A 24,640-nucleotide genomic window follows, 5' to 3' on the forward strand; every position below is an offset into this window, starting at 1 on the left:
AAAGAGTGTATCTCTGGAGATAGGTTTGGCTACTGCGGATAATGGGAAAAAGCCACTTGTTTTCCCTGGGAAAGGTGAGGGCCTAGAAAACTCTTGCTAGACTTATTAAAGAAATATTGAGCAACCAGCAGGCGAGAGCAAACAGGGCAGGCAGCATGTGGCAGCCAGCCTAAAGGGCCCCTGAACACCCTACTTATGACTGATGTGGGCACACAACACCCAAAAATGGCCTATTTTCTTATGTGAGCGGTTAGATATTTACCAAACCTGAGAGTTCAAGATTATCAGGATTTTTTTTTTTAAAGATTTTATTTATTTATTTGACAGAGATCACAAGTAGGCAGAGGGGGAGGCAGGCTACCAGCTGAGCAGAGAGCCTGATGATGAGAGATCATGACCTGAGCCAAAGGCAGAGGCTTTAACCCACTGAGCCACCCAGACGCCCCATCAGGATGTTTTTTTAAAAGCCTAAGGCCACAGTCTACAGAAAATCAGGAAGGGAACAAACATCTTAACTACCGTATTGTCTGTCCACTCAGTCTTACCTATTCAAAAAAATCCCAGTGTCCTTTAAATATGGGTAGTGCCATTATTTAGTCCTGTAATCCCAACCATCCTTGGGGGTTATACAGATTGAGAATAGAGAATAAGCTTTTGTTTCCTGGAAGCCGTTGTCTCCTTTCCAAACTAGACAAGTCATGTGTTAATGATCCTGAACTTTCAGTTAAGAGTTATATTTTTCATCATGCTAGCTAGAGATTTTGCTGGGGGTGGTTACACTCTGTGTGAGAACTGACCCTTATGGTAGTGAGATACTCCAACTAGGTGAGATACTCCAACTAGGACTGAATTCTGCTACCTTCCCAAGTGAACCCAGGACAACGGAAAACAAGCTTAATTCCTGAGAATAAATGGAATGAGGTATCCAGAAGAAGTCATAAGGGCTGGCAAACTTTTCCTCTCAAAGGCCAGGGAGTAAACATTTTAGGCTTGTTGGTCAAATTCAGTCTCCTATATTGAGTTTTTAATAATCCTTTAAAAACATAAAACCAAAACAAAGACTGCAAAAATAAGTTGTGGGCTAGATTTCATCCACACATGGCTGTAATCTGCAACCTCTGGTAAAGATAACAAATAGGAATTCATCTGAGACCGCATATGGGACTTTATTAAGTCAGATACAGATTCGGGGCAAACGAGAAATGAACTATAAAGGCAAACTACTATCAGCAAATAATCTGAGCCAAAAGAGCTCACAGTAAACATGAATAGAATGCAGTAAGACTACATGTGAATACAGATGATGCTAAATGGGAAAGCAAGAAAAAAGGGAACACAAGGAGGAAAGAAAGGGACATAACAATTTGTAAGCCATCTCAAACACCAGGACAACTTCGTTCTACTGTAAACAGGGACAGTGCAGTTCTGTACAGCCACACACACCAGTTAATTAAGAACTGAAGCACTGGTTCCAGTGAACCAGATCATGACAATCAGGAGAGACATGAGTCTATCAGAACCCAGCTGCTAGGTCAGCAGCCTCCAGCAAGCTAGGACATGAACTTCCTGCAAGCTGTCTCCAGCTACACGACCACACATATACTTAACTCATTTATAAGTGAAGAGACACAGTTAAGTACAAAAAAGCAAACCATTTGCCACCTACTACATAACTTATTTTTTATTGAAAGTATCTTGCATTCGTGATGGATGCTTTCTAGGTTTTTCCAGACACTTTAACGTTAAAGGTTAAATTATTTTTTTTACATGCAAGTAGTGTGAAGTTTCCCCCACATGGGATCACTGATTATAAAAAGATGACACACCGCATGGGTTATTTGTCTTTTTTAATCGAAAAGCTGACAGACTGGCTAGTTACATTTCCCCCCGAACCACAAATTTAGTAGTAACTCGGTTTCTAACCAACATATTCAAAGCTGAGAATTAAAAATGCAAAAACAAGTCCTTAGATCCAATTAAGGGAGCCCTGCTACATACAGGCTAATCAATACCAGTGGTACTCCTTGACTCCAGGAAGCTGGAAAACACCCTAATAATCCCACTCAAAACATTTACCTCAAGTAGCCTTTTTCCAGTTTCCAACTCATGAATAAAGATAATACGTTGTTAATTCTATTTCAGAAAACTTTTTTTCAACTTGTTTTATTTACAATGCCAACTTTTAAAAGGTCATTAAACTAAAGTTAACTAGACAATAAACTAGGCAGAAATCGCTTTACAAAGAGAGGGAAAGCCCAAAATGCCACCTTCTACAGAGAACTCACAATTCAGGTTTATTTAGAGCAAAGAAAAAAAACTTTTGATCGTACTAGAAGAAACTCAGCCATAAGTTTGGAATCTGTACTCAAACTACACATGCGAGGAGGACAATATTCTGCTTAAACAACTGATTTGCTGCTGCCATTTGTCTACTGTTTGTCTAATATTAACAATTATAAACAGAGCAGTGCAACTAGTATTTGGAACAATCCTTACAGTGTTACAGTGTCAGGCATAACATTTCACTTCTCTTCACACCACTGGTTCTCTTTGCGTACCTAGAAGAGACAGATATAAGGAAGTACCTTAAGTAGTCTTAAGACTACTACCTAATGATTCATTAACAGCCTGTGAGGAGGGTCACAGAGGGACAGATGGAAAACTAGAAAAATATCCAGTTACGAGTACACCTCCTTACCCTTCTTCGCCTCCCTAGGTTTTTATTCTGCCCTGCTTGAAATTATCAAAAAAGCAAAGGCAATGGGCAATTAAAGTTTCAGACACCAGAGCTAACAGCAAATTCAAATACTTCATTCACATTATTTCAGTTTGTAGCTGTGTCAACACTGTGATTCATTTCTTCTCCCATTCACAAGTCTTAGCTTTCAAGTATCCTGGCAGAACACCCACAGGGTTTGCTATTCTGAAGTCACACAGTTATGGGTTACCTTTAAGGTCCCAGGTGCCCAAACCAGGAACTGTGAAGGAGGAAATACCAAAGAGCCCCTATGGTTGAAAACTAATTGTTCTTATGCTTATATAAGAGCAGCAGCATATAAGTGGTTAGACTCAAAGACAGGCCAGTCTCTCAACAAGAGTATTTTTATGACAGAGAAAGTACCTATTACCATCCTTCAAATCAAATCTCCTTGATAGAGACACATCTTCACCAAGCAAGTTTTGAGTTTTGTTTTTTTAAAGCACGTGATCAGAAACAAGCCGTGAGCAACCTACCTGGGCTTCCTCTTCTTCAGTAAAGTCATTTTTGATATTGAAGGTCTTGCGGATCTCCTCAGGAGTTTTCCCCTTGATCATATTGGCAACAGTCTTGCATGTTACATCAAGCAAACCTTTGATGTCTAAGTAGTTCGCAGCCTGGAAGTGATTGTTTTCATTAAAGTATATGTGATGTTTTAAACTAAATCCAAGGTTAGTGACTGTAAATCCATACCTAATTAAGCTAAAAATACTAGTTAAGTTTATGAAATTAAAGGGGAAATCAGCTTCTGTGAAGTATTTTCATACATCCCCTTCGTTACACCTTCTATAATAGGGAGTCCTGCTGCTGCCTTAAGCAAACCACACTACCTTAAATGGTGAAGAATGGCCACTACTTGTGGGTGTGTTCGTGTGTTCTCATGGGCACACAAGCACCACATGGCAAATCTTGACAAAAATATTTGAAGAGGCAGAAGCAGTAACAGCATTGCATTTTATTGATCTTCTCATAGAATAAGCTTTTGGATTCTTTGGTTTTCTCTGTTTTCCGTTTATATAGATTTCTGCTCTTACCTTTAACATTTCCTTTCTTTGGGTTACATTTCATCTTTGATTAGTTTAAGGTAAAAACTTTGATCACTGATTTGAAACTTTTTTTTCCTTTCCTTTTTTCTTTAATGAAACTTTTCTTCTTTTCCAATATAGGTGTTTCAGCTACCAACTTCCCTCTGAATACTACTTCTGCTACATCTCACACATTCTCATAAGTTGGGTTTTATTTCCATTCAGATCAAAATACTTTCTGGCATAAAATTTCTAATTCTCTCTTCCAATTTTTCTTTCGATTTCTTCTTTGACTCATAGGTTACTGAGAAGTTACTTAAGTTTTTCCAGATAGCTTTTGCTCATGGACTTCTAATTTAATTTCACTGTGATTGGAAATCATAGGGTGTATGCCTTGAATCCTTTCAAATTTGAGACTTGTTTTTTACCTCGAACATGCCAATCTTAATTGTATACACCTGACAATGTATTCTGCTGTCAAGAGATTTAATGTTCTATAAATGTCTATCAGAACAAGTTTGTCAATAGTATTATTCAAAACTTCTATATCCTTCCTCATTCTACTTGTTTTATCAATTAAGGAGAGACAGCAGACAGTGGATTTATCTATTTATCCTTTGAGTTCTATTAGTTTTTGTTTCACTTTTTGGAAATTCTTCTAGCATTTAGGACTACACTAGCCTCTTAATAATGGACTGATCCCTTTATCATTATGCAATGACCCTCTTTAACCTCAGTAATATTCTTTGCTCTGAAATCTACTTTAAAATAGTCACTGCAGTTTTCTTTTGATTAGTAGTAGCGTAATTTACTCTTCCACCCTGTAAAACTAAGTGTGTCTTTAAAGTGGGTGTTCTGGAGACAGCATAGCTGAATCTTTTTTTTCTTAATCCAATGTGATAATCTGTACCCTTGACTTGTTGTGTTTAGACCACTTGCATTTAACGTGATTGTTAATATGTGAATTTAAATATATCACTGCATTTGAGTTTAGAGAGAATTAAAGTTCAGTAACAATGAATTTAACAAACTCCGTTACAAGTGATAAGGCTCTGAACTAGAGATATCTTAAAGAATGCATTAAAAACATACCAGAATAAGTTCAAACAGTGTTCCTTGGTCAACTTTCAGGAATTCTTGGTCCCAAACAGGGATATCATCTGTCCGCTTTTCTTTGTTCTCATCATCCTCAGGAGGAGGGGGGTCATCCTTGTGGTGGGTGCACCACTGAATGACCTGGAACAAAGAAAGTTCATTCCTTTGTGGCATTACGTCACAAGGTACTCGTTCCACTACTGGGGCAGAGTTATTCCTACAATGGGCTAAGAGCTAGCTAGAAGCTGACTTGAGTAAGCAAATTACTGGCTGAGCTTGAAAAGCAAAACCAAAGCGTGAGGAATCTTCACAACCCTAGAGGCTAAAAGATCTTAAAAAAAAAAAACAGGCAGAGAGATTACTTTGCCACATTAAAAAGCTCCTGCGCAAAAAAAAAATACATGAAGTCAGACAGGATTATGAGTGGAAAATATGAATATTTTATATGAATTATGATATAACATATATTATATATATATTATATATTATATATAAAATATAATAATAACTTACATGAATTATGAGTGGAAAATATGAATAAGCAGCAATGGATTACCCTCTAGAACATAAATCTTAAAAATCACTAAAAAGTGGGCACCTGGCTGGCTCAAAGCAGCAGAGCACGTGACTCTTGATTTCAGGATCGTGAGTCTGAGCCCCACGTTGCTTGGAAAAAAACCACTACAGGGCACCTGGGTGGCTCAGTGGGTTACAGCCTCTGCCTTCGGCTCAGGTCATGATCTCAGGGTCCTGGGATCGAGTCCCACATTGGGCTCTCTGCTCAGCAGGGAGCCTGTTTCCTTCTCTCTCTCTCTGCCTGCCTCTCTGCCTACTTGTGATCTATCTCTGTCAAATAAATAAATAAAATCTTAAAAAAAAAAAACACTACAAAAAAAACGGGCTACAGATATGAACAGGCTATTCACAAAGGAAATCTGAATACTCAAACTGGAGAAAATGCTCAGTCTCATTAGATACAAAAATCAACACTCCAGTCAGGTCCTACTTTAGAATGACCCCCCCCCCAAATTAAAATTTTGATACTCATCACGGGCAATATTGTAAGGACAACAAGAACTTTTATACTGGAAAGTGTAAAATGGTGTAACACCTTTGAAAAGTAATCTAGCAACTACCTAGTAAAGATGAGGATGTGAATACATTATCACCAACCAATTCTAAATACCATAAGATTACTGAGTATAAGAACAAAATAGTAAACAGGGGCACCTGGGTGGCTCAGTCATTGAGCGTCTGTCTTCAGTTCAGGTTATGATCCCAGAGTCTTGGGATTGAGCCTGCATCAGGCTCCCTGCCCAGGTTCTCTCACTCCCCCTACTTGTGTTCCCTCTCTCGCCATCTCTCTCTGTTACACTTGATCTTAGCCAAAAGGCCGAGAAGCGCTCTCTCTCTCTCTTACAAAAAATAAAATCCTGGGGTGCCTGGGTGGCTCAGTGGGTTAAAGCCTCTGACTTCAGCTCAGGTCATGATCCCAGGGTCCTGGGATCGAGCCCCGTATTGGGCTCTCTGCTCGGTGGGGAGCCTGCTTCCCCCTCTCTCTCCCTCTGCCTGCGATCTCTGTCAAATAAACAAAATCTTAAAAAAAAAAAATCTTTAAAAAAAGTAAAAAAAAAAAAAAAAAGAACAAAGAGGTAAACATATATCAAGTTTCAGGAAGCAGGTTAGACCACATGTGCCATCATAAAGACCAAAATCAACACTAAAAGTGTTAAGTTGTGGAATCTGGGTGGCAGGGTATTTGCTGTGTAGTATCACTTTTCTGTATGATTAAATTTAGTTCATAGTACATAATACTAGAGAAATAATGAAATAATGCTGAAAAAATGGCAGAGCTGAGAAATTATACTGTTAGGAGATAAAAAAAGGAAAGAACTATTTCTGGAAGAAAAAGCCAAAATACGAGTCTTTATGAAATAAACAGTATCTTTTTAAGAAGTATTCCAGTTGTGTAAAAAAAAAAAACAGCAATTAGTATTAGTTTACATAGGCATTAAAAAGAACTCTTAAAAGAGTATTAAGAAATTAATGTTGATTATTCTTACTTGAGGGGGTTTCAGGTCTGATAGAGACAAGGATGGGAGATTTTACTGTGTACTTTTACAGTTTTTAGATAATTATTCAATGCATAAGCTTAAATATGCCTAAGACTTAATAATGCAAACAGATTAAAAAAACTTACTCTCAGAAGAGGCTCTATATCACCCAGCCCATCAACTGACCTTCTGTACTAACTCCTTGCTTATTCATTATGCTCCAGTCAGCACACGTGCCTCCCCACCTTTCCTCAAAAGGTAGAGCATGCTCTTGTCTTGGGGTCACTGCACTTGTTCCCAATGCCCACAATTCTCTTCCTCCACATATTCATCTCTTTATTCAAAGATCAACTTTTTGGGGCGCCTGGGTGGCTCAGCGGGTTAAGCCTCTGCCTTCGGCTCAGGTCATGATCTCAGGCTCCTGGGATCGAGCCCTGCATCGTGCATTAGGCTCTCTGCTCAGCAGGGAGCCTGCTTCTTCCTCTCTCTCTCTGCCTACTTGTGATCTCTATCAAATAAATAAAATCTTCGGGAGAAAAAAAAAAGATCAACTTTTCAGTAAGGCATTTCCTGACCAGTTTATTTTAAAAATTGCTAACTCTCCACCAATCAACCCACTTATAATCCATAGCTTTCCCATCTGACATATTTCTTACATTATACATTTCCCCCAGTTTTAGAATGTTAATTCCCTAAGGGCAAAGATTGTCTCTGGTTCACTGCTATACCTCCAGCACCTAAAAAATACCAGCACTTGAATGAGTGCAAACATAAGTCCTTCTAGATGCACTTTACATTAGTATAAAATATAATGTTAATTGCAAGACAAAACCCAGAAGCTCTAACTACATAAAATATAAAGCTTCTAAACCATAAAATACTGTAAAATGACATAAGAGAACACAAAGTGATAGAAATGAGAAATGCTATATAAATGACTCCTATAAAAAGCCCACTAAAGGGGCACCTGGGTGGCTCAGTGGGTTAAGCCTCTGCCTTCAACTCAGGTCATGATCTCAGGGTCCTGGGATAGAGTCCCGCATAGGGCTTTCTGCTCAGCAGGGAGCCTGCTTCCCCCCCTCTCTCTGCCTGCCTCTCTGCCTACTTGTGATCTGTGTGTGTCAAATAAATAAATAAAATCTTAAAAAAAATTTTTTTAAATTTAAAATCTTAAAAAAAAAAGCCCACTAGACTACAAAATGGATGAACCTTGAAAACATTATGCAAAGTAAAATAAACCAGAAACAAAAAGACAAATATTATATAATCCCACTTTAGAAGGTACCCTCAACAGTCCAATTCATAGAGACAGAGAACAGAATAGTGGTTACAAGGGGCTGGAGGCAGGGAGTATTGAGGAGTTGTTTAAAGGGTACAGTTTCAGTTTGCAATGATGAAAATTTTCTGGAGACAGTGAGTCATGGTGATCGCACAGCTGTGCAAATGTATTTAATGCCACTGAACTGTCCACGTAAGGAAGTTAAAAATGGTAATTTTTATGTTATGTATTTATAACAATTTTTTAAAAGCCCGTAAAAAAGACATGCAAGGGAAAACAAAGAAGAAAATATAAATGGACAGTAACATGCGTAAAAAATGTTCAGGCTTAGAGAATCACTTTTTAACCCAGTTCAGGGCAATTAAAAGAACTGATAATAGTCAATTGTGGTAAGATTGGAAAAATATGCAGCACAGCTGCATCTCACACCAGAGTCAAGAGAAAGTAGAAGATGAAATTGCATATGGCTAATGACTTTTGAAAATCTCTGAGAAAAGGGCCAAATGGAACCAACCATTCCCATTTCTAAGCCTAGTTAATTTCCTCTGCCTTGTAAAAACTGGGTGCTGTTTCTCCAAATGAGTATCCCATTAAATACCTGGTTCTGTTATGGAGCCATATGCCCTGGAACACTAAGATTCTATTCAATGTCAAGAGCCTTTTATGCTTAAAACACAAGGTAAGGTGATCAAGGGTGAGGATACCTTTGTTCTCAAGCTTCTTTGAGGCTATAGCTATCCAGTGGACAAACAAAAAAATTTTTCCTTTTTGCTAAGCACATAGTGTCATACTTCAGTAATTTAAATGTTAATCAAAAAGACTACAGAACTACCCCTGAAACAAGTAATACATTATATGTTAATCAAAAAACAACAAAAGACTACAGAACTCAGGGTGACTGGGTGGCGCAGTCAGTTTAAGTGTCCGACTCTTGATCTCAGCTCAGGTCTTGATGTCAGGGTGCTAAGTTCAAGCCCCACATTGGGCTCTGCACTGGGGATGGAACCTACTCAAAAAAAAAACCAAAAAAACAAAAAACTACACAAATCAAATATTCACAGGGCCTGATTAAATAATTACAACAGACATTTAGAGTCCTAATCCGCAGTATAGGAAGACCGCCCAGATGTTCAATGAAAAAGAAATGTGCATATTCAAGTACACGGTTTGTTGCTTTACCTTTTTTAATATTGCTGCATTAACATTTGGTAGAGGAACTGGATCATCATCTCCTTCATCGTCCATTCCCAAATCTAAGAAAACCAAGAGACTTATCATTATTTCCCAATTCTAATATTTACACCAACCAGATATCTCAAACAAGTAACAAACATGAAAAGTATTCTACTTAAAATAGTTTTCTTATGAGCATTTAAAAACTAGCAGTTCCTGATAAGAGGTCCATAAACCACACAAAACTATATAAAGTTGTTTGAGTAGACAAACACAGGAATATTACATAAACAGAATCCTTAATGAGGAAGAAAAGTAACAAAGGGACTGAGATGACTAGAAAGCCATGTGGGCTAGAGGCATCAAATCCAGACCATTATCCTTACTTTTTATACCAAAATCTCTAGATGGGCAGCATTTAGAAAAACAGAATAAAAAGCATTTCAAGTAATGGAATCTCAATCTATTAAAACCCGAAGCCCAAATATGTATATATACATACACAACAAATCATGCAGCCACTGACAAAAATAAGGCAGGCAGCTCCATACATACTTGGTATGATTTCAGGATTAAAGCTGTTAAAAGCCAGGTATAAGAAAATGTTATCTGAATAAAAATGGGTATAGACGTATATATTTATTTATTTAAATATATATATATATTTTTAAAAGATCTCATTTATTTGACAGAGAGAGCACATGCACAAGCAGGGGGAGCAGGAGAGGGGGAAGCAGACTCCCCGATGAGCAGGGAGCTGGTACATGGGGCTTGATCCCAGGACCCTGGGAACATGACCTGAGGCAAAGGCGGACATTTAACTGACTGAGCCACCCAGGTGCCCCTACGCTTATATATTTAGATTTAAAATATCTCCAGAAGTATACATAACAAATTATTAATATTATGTGTAGGGAAGTTAACAACAATGTGGGTTGAGGGATTCAATTTCAATGTATACCCATTATTCATCATATACATATTATCTATAATTTTGAATCTACAGGTTGTTCTGATAAAAAGCCTAACTTTCAAATTCTCAAAGTGATTGGTTAAGTTCAAAGAAAAAACTTAAAATTAAAATCCCTATTATGTAAAGATTCTAAATAAGAGTATTTTTTCACGCCAAATGTGTCTGTCCTCCAGTTTCTACATGACTTAAAAAAGAGCTGCCCACAGTTAATTAGTAGTTAGCAAGTACCAATATTAGAGGCCAAAAGTTACTTCAGCTCTATACTGCTTATAGCTGAGTATCAGTTATGCTGACATGGCCAGTGTTCAGTCAAACCATTTAAATTTTTGATAGGTAACAGGTGTCCTAGGCAGTGGAGAGTCAGCAATGAATATGGAAGGATAGAAAAGAATTGTTACAATTTTAGATAGAACTGCTCAAGATGTCTGACAAGATGATACTGTGTAGTAAAATCCTAAAGGAGAGAGAACACCTAAGCAGTAGAAGTCATAAACACAAAGGCCTTCTGAGAGGACATTCTGGTATGTTCTATTAACACTAAAGCAATCTAGTGTTGCTAGAGCATGGTTAGCAAGGGTGAAAGAACTAGATGAGACCAGTGACAGGAGACCTGACGATAACAGGGTCTCGAACATTTTGGCGACTGTATTGGGAAGAGATGACAGTGAGGAGCAGAGAAAAGAAGGAAATCAACTATGGGGCTGGCAATAATCCTACCACAAGATGGTGGCCTATACAGGTTTACAGCTATGGAAGAAGAAATGATCCAATTCTCTATGCATTTTGATGGTAGAGGCAAAAAGATTTGCCAACAGATGGCAAGTACAATGTGAGAAAGGGAAGACTAAGGTTTATGACATGAGGAACTCAATGGATGAAACTGCCACTGGAGTTGCCATTAACTGATATGGGGAAGGCTACCAGAGAACTGTTATTTTGAAGGGCTGGGAATTAAGAACTTAGTTTCCTAAGTCTGAGGTACCTATAAAGACATACAAATAGACCAAGCAGTTAAATACGCCAAGTCTAGGGACGCCTGGGTGGCTCAGTTGGTTGGGCGGCTGCCTTCGGCTCGGGTCATGATCCCAGGGTCCTGGGATCGAGTCCCACATAGGGCTGCTTGCTCAGCAGGGAGCCTGCTTCTCCCTCTGTCTCTGCCTGCCTCTCTGTCTGCCTGTGCTCGCTCGCTCTCTCTCCCTGTCCCTGACAAATAAAAAAATAAAATCTTTTTAAAAATAAATAAATAAATAAATACGCCAATCTAAAAATCAAAAGAGGATAGTTTGGGGAACTGATATATAGATAGCTTATAACACTATCAGTCTAAGTGAGATAACCAAGGAAATGAAGGAGTATAAATATAATGAAAAGGTCCAATGATTAAGCCAGTCCTCGGGAACTACAAGCAATAAAGATGAGAAGACAAAAAGCTCAGTAAAGTATCCTGGAAGTGGAATGTAGAAGGGGATGATCAAATGGGGTCAACTGGTCTAGATGAGAAATCAAACAGAAAATGATGCACTTGAGAACATGGAGGCCACTGAGCTTAGCAAGCAGTTTCACTGGAGTGGTAAAGAGCAGAGCAGATTCAAAATTTATCTTATTTTGTTGGAGAGATGGATCACTCATTTAGTCTCCTCCTTTCTACCAATGTTATTCCCTGATCCCATCTCAACCTAGAGTAAAACTATAAAAATGACTATCAATTTGGACTAAGCCCACTTTTGTTTTTCCTGTACTAGTATGAACTATTCTTAATCAGGAAAGAATAAGAAGTTACACTATATAAAGTACTTGTGTTTGGGGAATCAAGATAGTACAGGAAATATAATACAGAAGACCAACTGGTTTAGATCCAAACATTATTTGGAAGAAGGCTTATAAGTCGTATTAAAAATAAGGGCCTTAGGATCACTTCTCTAGCATTTAAACTAAGGATGCACAAGGTCTTTTCTACTTTTAGACTGAATGCACAAGTATCAACAGTCATGCCTTTAAGCTATTTAGTTTCAAGGACTTCTGAAAGACAACTTTATCTTGATACCACATCCTGGACCTGAACAAATCAGTCAATCCACATGTACCCATGCCAAGATTTTCACTTCTGATTATCCTGTGATTAGGTTTTATTCCTGTTTTCTAAGGCACAAAAAACTCATAATCAGAGATACTGCAGATGCCAAATTCAACTGACTCCAATCCTGAACAGGCTAGAATTCTATATAAGCCACTAGTACTTAAAGCCAATCACCTTTGATGCCCAAAGGCTATGGAAGAAAAGAATCATTTAACTGTTGCTGTCTATCACTCCACTTGCTTCAGTGATCAAAGGGGGCATGGAAAACCTTCAAGGAGCCCTATGTTCTTACACTAGGCAAATGCCTCTTTGAAGCAGCACAGGAGAGATCAGTGTGCCAGACACCAACGAGATGAAATAAAGAGCACTTTCACTGCCAAAGCAAGTATTCAGGCAGCAATTCTGGTATTAGTTTCTACATCTTCTAGATAAAGCCTTATTCACCTGCCTTTAGGGACATCTGGATTGCTTTCACACTCTTTATTAGTGACCATGCCATAGTTCTTCACTCAACAGGTACTTGATGAACAGTGACTAAAGGATGTACCAAGGCATTTACAACAAAATAGAAGTCATCTATTTATTTAAGTTACCAGGATACAGAACTCTAAGCACCATATGATTGGTACTAATTACCAAAAGAGTTACACCTTCGGCTTTTATCAGCAAACAGAAGTCACCAGCTTAGAAAATAGAAGACACACACTCTGCAATCTAGCTTCTGCCTCTACCACACCTAATAAATGCCAATTAAGAAATGTCTTATTATGAAATTCCAAATGACCAGAGTGCAGTATATGAATGTGATAATCATTCTGATCACCTCAAAATGCCTCCCTCTACCCTTGGCTTCCATAAATCTTACTCCACTGATTCTCCACTTCTGACTTCCACCTGCTTAACACCTGCCTCCCATCCCAATATAGCTGACTGCCAACCTCATTTACTCCCATAAATACTCCTATAATCCACCACACAGTCTATATATCTCCAGAAGTCCACAGCTCAGAGGCCAAGATCCATATACTACTCAACTGCCTAGTAGACTGATACAAAAATCTTCTGGGAAGTGGGAGGGCGGACGGAACATACCTGACATGGTCACCTCAAAGTCACTTTCCATTTCTCTCAAACCCATTCTTGAGTTTTACCAACTACAGAATCACAATCTCATTCCACACCAATAAACCCCAACTAAAAACCTCAACTCTCCTTTTCGCTAACATAGCCTGTCTACTTTACTTCAAAATAATCTCCCAAAACATTCTAATTTTACTAGATTTGAAAGTACCATCTCACTAGTACTATCCACTGTAGTTTCTCCATAAGCTTGAAAAATAACATCAGTCAAGATGGAATCCAGCACCCCTTGGCACACTACACTAATACACTAATTACACGTGACAGCCTGTCTTGTTTGGTGTCTTTCTCCCTTTCTAGTTTAAAAATTCTTCAAGAACAAAGACTATTTCACACTTACCTTCCTTTGACCCCCAGAGCTAGTGCTTCACAGGTAACTTTTCTCTTAAGCATAAGCTACATGAAAACCTTTGATATCTGAATACTAAAGAGAAGTCTTATTAGTTAGTTTTTTTCCCACCAATGCTAGAAATCAAATTGTAATGTCTCCATATACTATTAATGTCTACCATTCCACTGGTTAATATTAACTTTAAAGTTTCAAAATGTTTCAGGACCTGTTTTCTAACTTTACCTCTTCAATGTGCTGTGTATATGCTTTGTAGCAGTTTCAGAGGAATGACAAAATGGACAAAATGGAAAACTTGGTTAAAAAAAAAAAAAAAAAGACATCTCAGTTTACCATCTACTCAGCTTACTTCTCTGTTGAAACAAAGTACTGTATTTAGATACCATACAGGAAGGTATCTCTTTTTCAGAGCCTTTTTTCTCATTAGAAACTGTGAATCCAAATTCACTAGAAACAGAATTGGGCCATTGTCTGATGCTTGGAAATCACTTCAATATTAGCTTATGGTCTTCCCTAGATGAAAAAAATCCACTATTTCAGACAATGCAGAAAGGATGTCCTGTATCAGAAAGATGCAGTTAATTCTTTAATTTAAAAAATGTAAACTTGACTCCTTCATACTTTTGAGGATTTAATGACAAATTGAGCCATGTATAAATTCAATGTTCACAGGTTATCTCCAACTAAATATTACTTCCTCTTTCCCTGGCCAAATCTTCTAATAAACTTACCTTCCAACATGGTCTTGATAGTCACAGACTGTTTGGCGATTTCAACATCAACTTCAAATATCTCTCCATCGGAACTCTGCAACTTAATTGAAGGCATCTAAAAAAAAGTATTATATTGAATTTGAAATTTAAGAGAGATTTATTTCATACATTTCATCAACTAGTCTGTTTTTAGAAATTATGTATAAGAGGCGCCTGGGTGGTTCAGTGGGTTAAAGCCTCTGCCTTCGGCTCAGGTCATGATCCCAGCGTCCTGGGATCGAGCCCTGAGTTGGGCTCTCTGCTCGGCAGGGAGCCTGCTTCCCCCTTTCTCTCTGCCTGCCTCTCTGCCTACTTGTGATCTCTGTCAAATAAATAAATAAAATCTTTAAAAAAAAAAAAAGAAAAGAAATTATGTATAAAATCCTAAGGCCATGTAGTTATCTACATAACCCTGTAAAACACTGCAAGTGGTTATTCACAGGCCAGCACAGAAGTGTTGCTATCAATTTTTTCCAAGTATAGCTCCTAGGAACACAAGTTTTTAAGGCTTGCCCTACTGAACTTCCTACTGATACAAATTTAAGAGTTACATTCTACATTTTTTTTTACATTCTATATTTTTAATGCAAAATATATTTAAAATAAACTTATTTAGTCTGTGCCTGCATTTTTAAAAAAATTTATTTATTTTCGGGGCGCCTGGGTGGCTCAGTGGGTTAAGCCGCTGCCTTCGGCCCGGGTGATGATCTCAGGGTCATGGGATCGAGCCCCACGTGGGGCTCTCTGTTCAGCAGGGAGCCTGCTTCCCTCTCTCTCTCTGCCTGCCTCTCTGTCTACTTGTGATCTCTCTCTGTCAAATAAATAAAATCTTTTAAAAAATATTTATTTATTTTAAAGAGAGCAGGAGAGGAACAATGCATGTGTGCACATATCCACATGAGGGAGGGACAGAGGAAGCAAGAATCTTAAGCAGACTCTGTGCTGAGCATGGAACCCCACACGGGGCTCAATCCCATCACCCTGAGATCAGGACTGGAGCCAAAACCAAGACCTGGAGGCTTAACCGACTGCATCACCCAGGGACCCCTTTGCCTGTCTTTCTGCTGTCACTGAATACGGACTATTCTCATCTTTATAGTTAGCTGCCACAATCAACCTGCAAACCAGAGGGTGGTCAGTCCAAAATAAACAAAGCTACCAAATAAAATACAAACTTTCCAATAGTGAGACTTACCATTGAAAAAATGAGTTGTGATCCAAAGAGAGTATGAGATTCTTGTTTTATGTTTGCATCAATGTAAAATATACAAAATAATAATATCTTTAAGAATAAATCTAATCTGCTAAACCAAATAAGGTACTTAAATTTAACAGGCCTTTTTATCTTTCATTACTGACTGTCCAGGTGTCCAAGTTTTTCTGCTAAAATCCTCATAGAAATTACCTGTTACTTGCTTCAAAAATGTATTTATTAACTCAGATTAATTGTGAATCATTGGGAAAAAGATACCTCTTAGATAAAAATTAGCTAAGCAATTAACTACAAAGGACTTAAGTTCTAGCAAAAACTAAAACAAAACAAAACAAAAACCAATTCTTTACAATTTAAAGTTCTAAGCAATCAATCTATTTTCAGATTCTTGAGGGAAGAAACAAGGGCAGCAATACCTGATAATTACTTCATAATCCCTTCAAATATCAAATACAGAATTTAAAAGGACCGTGCTTCTCAGGTATTCATAATCCTGCAATGTCACTATTAAGACTGTAGAATTTGGCATTTAAAACATTCCCTACACCTATTTTAGGATCAAAGCCTCCATTAAATCAGTTAAAATATTCATTTGGCTTTTCTTAGACAATTATTTCCATCTCCCAAATAAGCTGTTAGAGAAAGGAAGCAAAAAGGTAAAACTATGTTTTAAAATCAGCCACTGATATATCCTGCTCTCACTCATCCATGGTTGAAGAGAATCAGATTTCACTTTTCAGTTCACAAATATGTCTGTTCCTCCATGTTGCTTAGTGCTTGCCAATAATGCAGTTGTCCTATTCAATAGAGAAGGGCCCAGAGCATAGGACCTTCCCTGTGACAAGGCAATAACAAAAGACACCCCCCAAAGAAATATTTTAACGTGAACCCAACTTTTAATTACAAAACATTCTATACTCTTTTTATATTCCATAGTACTGGAATGAACACTGAAGAAAGACAAGTCTGGCAATACAGTTGATAAAATTTTAAGCACGATAACCATTTCATATTTCTTTCAAATAACTCTTGGTAAATAACCAGATCTGCTTAGTCACAGTCAAATTTCTGTATTAGGTTACTCTTAAGGGAGCTGAGATCTTATTAAATAAGCAGGCAGCAATGGATTAATCTGTAATCGAATGTATTTTGTGATCCCCAACTTAACACTCAAAGAGAAACTTTTTTTAATGTCATAGAGCTAGGATTCAACTCAAAACTGTATTGATAACAGACGAGATCTTGATTTGACATGCTTGCAAGACAATTCCTAAAGTTCCTTATCTGGAAAATCAATCACCCTCCGTGAATGGCTTGAGGTAGATTCTATCAACAACGTAAAGAAAACACCTGTGTTTTCAGTGACTCGAATTCTGACACCTTTTGAAAGCTGAATGGACAAATATGCACTGCTCTGTAACACAGATACACTCTATTGTGAGGCTCTGATGGAAAACCCAAACCCGACCCCAAAACCCAAACCTGAGACCCTTGTCCAAGTCAATCTCCAATTCTTGCAAAACTTAAAGTGTCTGGCTTTGAAAGAATTGGGCCGTCTAAAAGTCACACCACTATGATGAGAACATCTGCTATTTCAACAGTTTCACCAACTCCAGGCTATGGCAAAATAATGGAGAAAAATATTCTGAAGGAGCAAGCAGTCTGCTGGGCAAACGTGCAGCCCAAGCACCGGTGACTAGTAACGCCAGATAAAAGGAAGAGAAAGGACGCGAGCGGAAAATCCAGCGCTCCCAGACTCCCACCGCCACGCTCCTTCCAGACACCAAAACAACAAACGCACGCCCACGCCAGCCTAGGGGCCTCCACTCAAAGTCCCGCCACCACCCCCACCCTGGGTCCCGGAGGCCGGCAGGCTCACGGCCAAAGAAGGCTCCGGGCCGCCGCCTGGGCCTTGAAGACGAGCTCCCCGCAGGCGGACACTCGCCCCGTGCGAGGAAGGACCAATCCCGGGCCCCTCTCGCACCTTCTCCCGCTCGCCCGCCAGCCCCTACGCCCACGAGGCGCTATGAGGACGCGCAGCTAGGAGAGGGGCTTGCCGCCACCTCCCGAGAACAGGGTGGGCGACGGGTTCCACTGGGCCTTAGAGAGGCCAGGCCCAGTGCTTCCCGCCTCCGGCAGGCCCAAGCCTCACCCTGCGGCCACCCAGCTCGCCAATCTACGGCGCCCCCGCCCCTTCCCGCTCGGTCGGCGGCCACTCACGGTGCTCGGTCTCAGGCCGACTGCGGGTCGGAGGCTGATAAAAACACAGCGGCCTCCAGAACGTGGGGAGAAAAAAGGAGAACAAGGCCACTACGGCGGCGCGGCGCGGCGTCGGCCTTTATAAGAGCGGGCGCAGGCGCGGAGGACCCCGGCGCCCGTGGCGTCACAGAGCGGTGGGGCTGGCCGCCGAGATCGCCTGACGCAGGCAGAGGACGGCGGGGCGGGCAGGCGGCGGGCGCGACGGCGCGGGGGCGGGGCTTCGTTCTCACACGGCCCCCCGCACCCCCGCCCCACCCCACGGCACTCCTGCAAGCGCGGCTCGCTCTTGAAAGCAGGAACACGGGGCTGCCTGGGGCACTCTGCAGCCGCAAAGGTCCTTCAGGCAGGGGCTGGCCTAAGCCGAATTAAAGACCCCAGTCCTGAAAAGCCTAGAAACTGCGAGTGGGTGTGTGGCGCGGAGGGCTTCGTGTTGAGGAGGGTGACTCCCCTTTCGTGATGGGGTGTGGGAACCCGGAGGAAAAATGGCAGATGGGCGATGGCAGTCGCCGCTCTGGGATTCCTCTTAGGGTCTCAGTGATATCCCTTGGATCTGGCATGCGTTATAGCTCACTCTCCACAATGACCCATGAGGGGCAGTGTGTTGCCCTTTCCCAGCCTTTTTTTTTTTATAAAAAGATTTTACTTATTGGGACGCCTGGGTGGCTCAGTTGGTTGGACGACTGCCTTCGGCTCAGGTCATGATCCCGGGGTCCTGGGATCGAGTCCCACATCGGGCTCCCGGCTCCATGGGGAGTCTGCTTCTCCCTTTGACCTTCTCCTCGCTCATGCTCTCTCTCACTGTCTCTCTCTCAAATAAATAAATAAAATCTTAAAAAAAAACAAGATTTTACTTATTTATTTGACAGAGAGAGGGCGCACAAATAGGCAGAGAGGCAGGCCTGCAGGCTCCCCGCTGAGCAGAGAGCTGGGGGCGGGGGGGGGGGGGGGTGTGGGCTTGATCCCAGGACTCTGGGATCATGACCTGAGCCGAAAGCAGAGGCGTTAACCCACTGAGCCACCCAGGCGCCCCCCTTTCCCAGCTTTATGCCTTAGAACAGATCCAGAACAGCACAGTGTAGTGCTCTTCAGCCTTGTTGCCTACCGCTGTTTTCTAAAGAGGCCTCCAGGCCACAAGAACCTTTGCTGCAGCGAAACCCCAAATCTGGAAAGGAGGCCTCCCTAGCGGCGAAATTCCATTCACTCAGTAGTCAGGTACTGAGCGAAAACGTGTGTGAGGCAGTCCTGTATGATTCTGGGGGGGAACCAGGCAGCCAGGGTGCAGCGTGCACAGAACTCTTGTATGGGATGCTCCCTGAAGTCCCCTGGGTCCATAGGATGAAACCAACGCTAAAGGAAAGGGGTTAGAGTTCGTGGCAAAACACTGCCCCCCTCCCCCCCCACCCCGCCTCATGCCATCCAGTCAGGGTTTCTGAGAGACTCCACCCCATTGCTGCTGGGTGAACATTGCCACCCCTCCCTAGGAGACTGAGGCGCCTGTCTCACCTAACCACCAGGCATGTGATGGGATTCCTGACGCCAGGGAGACAAAAGACACTTCCACACGGGGCCTCCTAAAGAAATCAGAGGCCTACAGCTCTTCTGGGATGGGACTGGGCAGGGAGGCCAAGCGGCTTCTTGGGTTACCAGGTCTTTGTCTACCTGCTGTGGTATCTAGTGTCTGCCAGGTGCCACCGCTGATGGCAGGGAGATGAAAGGACCTAAAGCTCTCATACTTTTTTTCCACAACACAGCCCTGCCCTCTGCAGCTCAGGATTCAGGTCCCCTAGGCAAGGCCCACTGCGGCCCCTTTGCTCCGGCGCCCATGGCATTCAAGGTGGCACCTTGCAAAGTCTCGTTAAACATCCTGAGCAGGAAGGACTGAGCAATTCCGGGTCACACACCCAGCCTGAGGACCCAGCATGAAGTAGGTATATTTTTCCAACTATGTCTGGGGACCCCCAATATTAGAATCACCAAGAGATGCTTCTTTTTAAAATGCAGATTTCATTTATTCATGTATGCTCTTATATTCATAGATTATCTCAGGAAAGACACATAAGATATTGTTTGCCTCATGGGGAAGGGGACTAGGGTACAGGGGTTGGGGTGATTTGTTCATTTTATATCCCTTTCTACTTTTTGGATTTCAATCCATATGAATATATTACATATTCAAAGAATGTTTTACTTTCTGGGTGGCTCGGTTGGTTAAGTGTCTGCCTTCGGCTCAGGTCATGATCCCAGGGTCCTTGCATCAAGCCCTGCATCGGGCTCCCTGCTCCGTGGGGAGCCTGCTTCCTCCTCTCCCTCTGCTGCTCCCCCTGCTTGTGCTCTCTATCTCTGTTAAATGAATAAATCTTCTGGAAAAAAAGTTTCAAAAAATAAATTGGCATCAAGTCAAGAAAAATGCAGACTCCTGGGTCTGCACTTGAGCTAATGAATCTGAATTCCTGGTGGTAGGCTTTTCTGCCTTTTAAACAAATTCTCCAAGAGATTCTTAAGCCCAGGGTAAGTTGAGAAACCTGTTTAAGTAGGTAGGGTCTCAGTGATGAATTACTGCTAAGAAAGGGCCACCAGTGTCTGTCAAAGGTGACTCATTTAGCCCCACACTTTATGAATCAACCCTCTCCATCCTTCATACTCTCCTCTCAGGATGGACAAGGCTGTTACAGGACTGTTGGGTGCAGGCTGGTGACCAGTTATCCCTCATTTATTCATAATCACTAGCCCAGATCAGGAAGGACCAGCCCACCACAAGGTCCTCTAGGTGAGTAAGAGTGCAAGGAAAGGGGGGGTTCCTCTGGCTTCAAAGCTGGCCCCACAAAGGTCGAGGTCTTGTCCTAACTTCTGTCACTCCACACACCATGTGCTCAAAGCTCTTTATTCTACAGAGGGAGGAAATAAAATCAAAGAGAAAGGACATCCCCACTGTCACACAGCCACTGTGGAACAAGCTTCAGCCCCATTATGCTGCTGGACAACAACCCACATACTGAATTTTAGCTACAGCCCTTAAATGCCAGGAATATTTTCTGATTTACTACTGTTTCCGGCATCCTACTTGCAAGGAAGCTAAAGTGCTCACATTCAAGTCCAGGTGGGAAAATCTGCTTTTTGTGGTAAATTCATTTCCAGAGATTATCTCCCTTTGTAAATTGAGTTTGGTTGCTGTCAGTTGTTCACAGGAGAATTCTTATGAGGACCAGCTCTCTCAGTGCGTCTGAAATGGGACTTTGCTACCCAGAATTCATTTTACACTCCCTTTGTCAGGCACCTACCCATGGGACAGACTGAACTCTGGAGATGTGTTCCAGCCCATAGGACTGCATAAGCTAAGAAGTAATCCAGTCCCCATGAGATCTCTGACCTTCCTTCTTCCTTTTTCCAAATCTAAGCCTTCCATCTAAAAATCAGACTACCGGGCACCTGGGTGGCTCAGTGGGTTAAGTTGCTGCCTTCAGCTCAGGTCATGATCTCAGGGTCCTGGGATCGAGTCCCGCATCGGGCTCTCTGTTCAGCAGGGAGCCTGCTTCCCTCTCTCTCTCTCTCTCTCTCTGCCTGCCTCTCCATCTACTTGTGATCTCTCTCTGTCAAATAAATAAATAAAATCTTTAAAAAAAATAAATAAAAATCAGACTACCTTAATACTCCAGAAAAGAGAGGGCTGAATGCAAAGAAAAAAGTCAAATTCTTGGATCTTGATTTGCAAAATGAACTCTTAAAATAGATGGACTTTTTAGAGCAAGAAGATTTTTTGGACTACTGAAATCCCAGGAGGCTGAAGGACTCAGATCTTAAATTGTATACCAGCAACAGCAGAGTTAGGACAAAGAAGGCATGATGATACCAGAACCAATTTTCCAAAAGGATAGGGGTGGGAAAAAAATTGCAGCAAAGAGAGCATTGCAGTTAGCTCTTGGTGGGGGGGCAGTCTCTGAGAAAGGTCTCTCTCCCACCCCCTCTCCCCATCCTCTCTGTGCAGGGATAGGGAGAGCTTAGGAACCCCAGAAAGGTTTGTAGGCTCTGAGAGTAGAGAGAATCTATGCCTTAGTCTGTGAGAAAAGTCTAAAGTCTTCCATTATGAGAAAATACGGGATCAGTTAAATAGAAAAGACAGCTGGGTGTGCCTAGGCAGGTGGCCTGAAAGTGTCTCAGGCTCATACCTAATATGTAAGGATCTCAGAGTCCCTCTAAATGTGTCCTAAAGCCCTAAAACATCATAGCAGTTGCTCAAAGAGGAAATAGATGGCAAAGAAGGGGCTAGTGCGATGTAATCAAGGGAACTTGGTGGACCTAGATGAACCTACACCATCCAAGCCAGAAGCCACACACAAATGCAGCTGTCTGTGGGCACAGCAGAAACTAAGGATGACAGCTCACAAGGGGCCAGGATGAGGTGTGCCTGCGTCCCGGGGCCAGTACAGGAGGATGGATGATGACTGAAGATGGGACAACTTCCAACTCTCACCTCCCACTCCATGCCATGACTGCATTAGCTCTGCAGGATGGAGCTCTGACTAGAGAGAAGAGGGACAAGAACCCTCGGTGTGATTGAGTGTACCCCTGCAATGTCTGATCAGACACTCACTTGACTGACTGTGCCAGGAAGTTAAGCACATTGCATTTCTGCCATCCAATATAACAGACAAACAGAAAGTTAAAAAATAAAAGACCTATCATTTTGGCATACCCATATTTTCTGACTTTAAAATTACATATGGGGGCACCTGGGTGGCTCAGTCATTAAGCAACTGCCTTTGGCTTGGGTCATGATCCCAGGGTCCTGGGATTGACCCCTGCATCGGGCTCCTTGCTCGGTGGGGAGCCTGCTTCTCCCTCTCACTCCCCCTGCTTGTGTTCCGTCTCTCTCTGTCTCTCTCTGTCAAATAAAATTTTTTAAAAAACCTATAAAATAAAATAATGTGTGGTCACAGGTGCACAAGGATCCTGCAGACCCAGTGCTTCCCGCTTGCTGCCCACATCTTGTGTCATCGGGAAGGGCAAGTGGTTTCCTCTTTGTAGCCTCAGACTTTTTATCTATAGGATGGGGCTTATCGCAGTACCTGCTTCACGGGATTTTTGTGCAAATTAATTATTTGAGTCACTAGGAGAGCCGACTTAATAGCTTGGCCACACCAAGTACTTAGTAAGGATGGGGAACAATTGCAAGTCTCCCAGGTAGCTGGTGGGAGTGCGGGCTGGTAGACCAGAAGACTGCCAGTGTCTACGGAAGCTAAACCATACATATACCCAGTGGCTCAGTCATTTCAATTACAGACAAACACCCAACAGGGATACATTCTAACGTGCACCAAAAAATATATTTAAGGGATGCCTGGGTGGTTCAGTTGGTTAAGCGGCTGCCTTCAGCTCTGGTCATGATTCCAGTGTCCTGGGATCAAGTGCCACATCGGGTTCCTTGCTTGACAGGGAGCCTGCTTCTCCTTCTGCCTCTGCCTCCCACTCTGCCTGCCTGTGCACTGTCTCTCTGACTCTTTCTCCCTGCAAATAAATAAATAAAATCTTTAAAAAATATATGTTTAAGAATGTTCACAGCAACTTTGATAGAAAAAGCCAGGAATAACAAATTCATCAACTGTAAATTAAAAAACACCCTCATGCATTCACCCAGTGGAAGAGTAAACAGCAAGAAAAAAGAAACTCCTGGCCCCAACAACAGTGTGGATGAATCTCATAGACGTAATGTTGAACAAAAGAAGCTTGACGCAGGAGTACTTACCGTCTGAGTGCACTGAAATGAAGATTGAAAACAGGCAAAAACTAATGTAGAGAAGATAGCATAGTAGTTACCTGCCACAGAGGAGGGAAGCTTCTGGGATGCTAGAAATTCTCTGATCTTGATCCAAGGGATAGTGCCATGAGTGTGTCCATATATAAAAATTCACTGAGCAGTACTCATATTTGTGCACTGCATACTAGTAATATATCAAGTTTTTATCAATAGGGAGTCATACAATGTGAGACTGTATGTTCCATGCTCAGCATGGTGCCAGTGTCAATTTCTCAAGGAATTAAGAAGTTTTTGAGCTGCTGTAGCCTCTCCTTTCACCTGGTTGTCCAACCCTTCACAGCCAAGGCTGGAGGAGTAATGCAAGATGTTGGGAAGGAAGGTGGGAGATTGTTGCAAGGTTCCTCTGTGCAGAGTGGACTCACCTGCCCAGGGCCCAAGAGTCCAACTGAGGCCTTGGACAAAGCTGCAGAGAGTGCCCCCTCCTCAGCTTCCTTGCTTCTAGTACAGGGCCCTCCTCTGGCAGGCTATAGACCCATCCTCGGGAAGCTGCTATAGAAGCTCTAGGCAAAAGTGGCATCCACACCTAAATGGAAGAGGAGAAAACCTCCTGACCCATATCTGTGCCCAACACCATCAGAGACCTGTGGGTTCCAGGCTGCACTGAAGGGTTATCAAACCAGAGTGGGCTTGCCCGTGAAACTAAGACGGCTAATGTATGTAACCTGTCCCAGGCCACACAGC

General features: G+C 41.7%; 1 protein-coding gene across 1 annotated transcript; it reads right to left on the reverse strand.

Annotated features, from left to right (window-relative positions):
- Positions 1-1,658: 1,658 nt before the first annotated feature.
- SKP1 (S-phase kinase associated protein 1) lies at positions 1,659-18,262 on the reverse strand. The gene is made up of 6 exons (XM_047729524.1): positions 18,109-18,262; positions 14,655-14,751; positions 9,391-9,464; positions 4,876-5,019; positions 3,235-3,375; positions 1,659-2,558 (listed from the first exon to the last, which is right to left on the reverse strand). The coding sequence occupies exons 2-6, from the start codon at positions 14,749-14,751 to the stop codon at positions 2,523-2,525; spliced, it is 492 nt and encodes a 163-aa protein (XP_047585480.1). The 5' UTR covers positions 18,109-18,262; the 3' UTR covers positions 1,659-2,522.
- Positions 18,263-24,640: the final 6,378 nt, after the last annotated feature.

The sequence above is a fragment of the Lutra lutra genome, chromosome 5 (genome assembly GCF_902655055.1).
Source record: "Lutra lutra chromosome 5, mLutLut1.2, whole genome shotgun sequence".
In the NCBI taxonomy this organism is placed as follows: domain Eukaryota; kingdom Metazoa; phylum Chordata; class Mammalia; order Carnivora; family Mustelidae; genus Lutra; species Lutra lutra.

Bases quoted from the DNA above. Each gene is read 5' to 3' on its own strand.
- SKP1 (XM_047729524.1), bottom strand. From the start codon at position 14,751: ATGCCTTCAATTAAGTTGCAGAGTTCCGATGGAGAGATATTTGAAGTT. The intron at 5,020-9,390 runs GTAAAGCAACAA...TCTTTGTTCCAG, and splicing joins ATGCAGCAATATTAAAAAAG to GTCATTCAGTGGTGCACCCA. The intron at 2,559-3,234 runs GTAGGTTGCTCA...TGTCTCTTCTAG, and splicing joins CTGAAGAAGAGGAAGCCCAG to GTACGCAAAGAGAACCAGTG.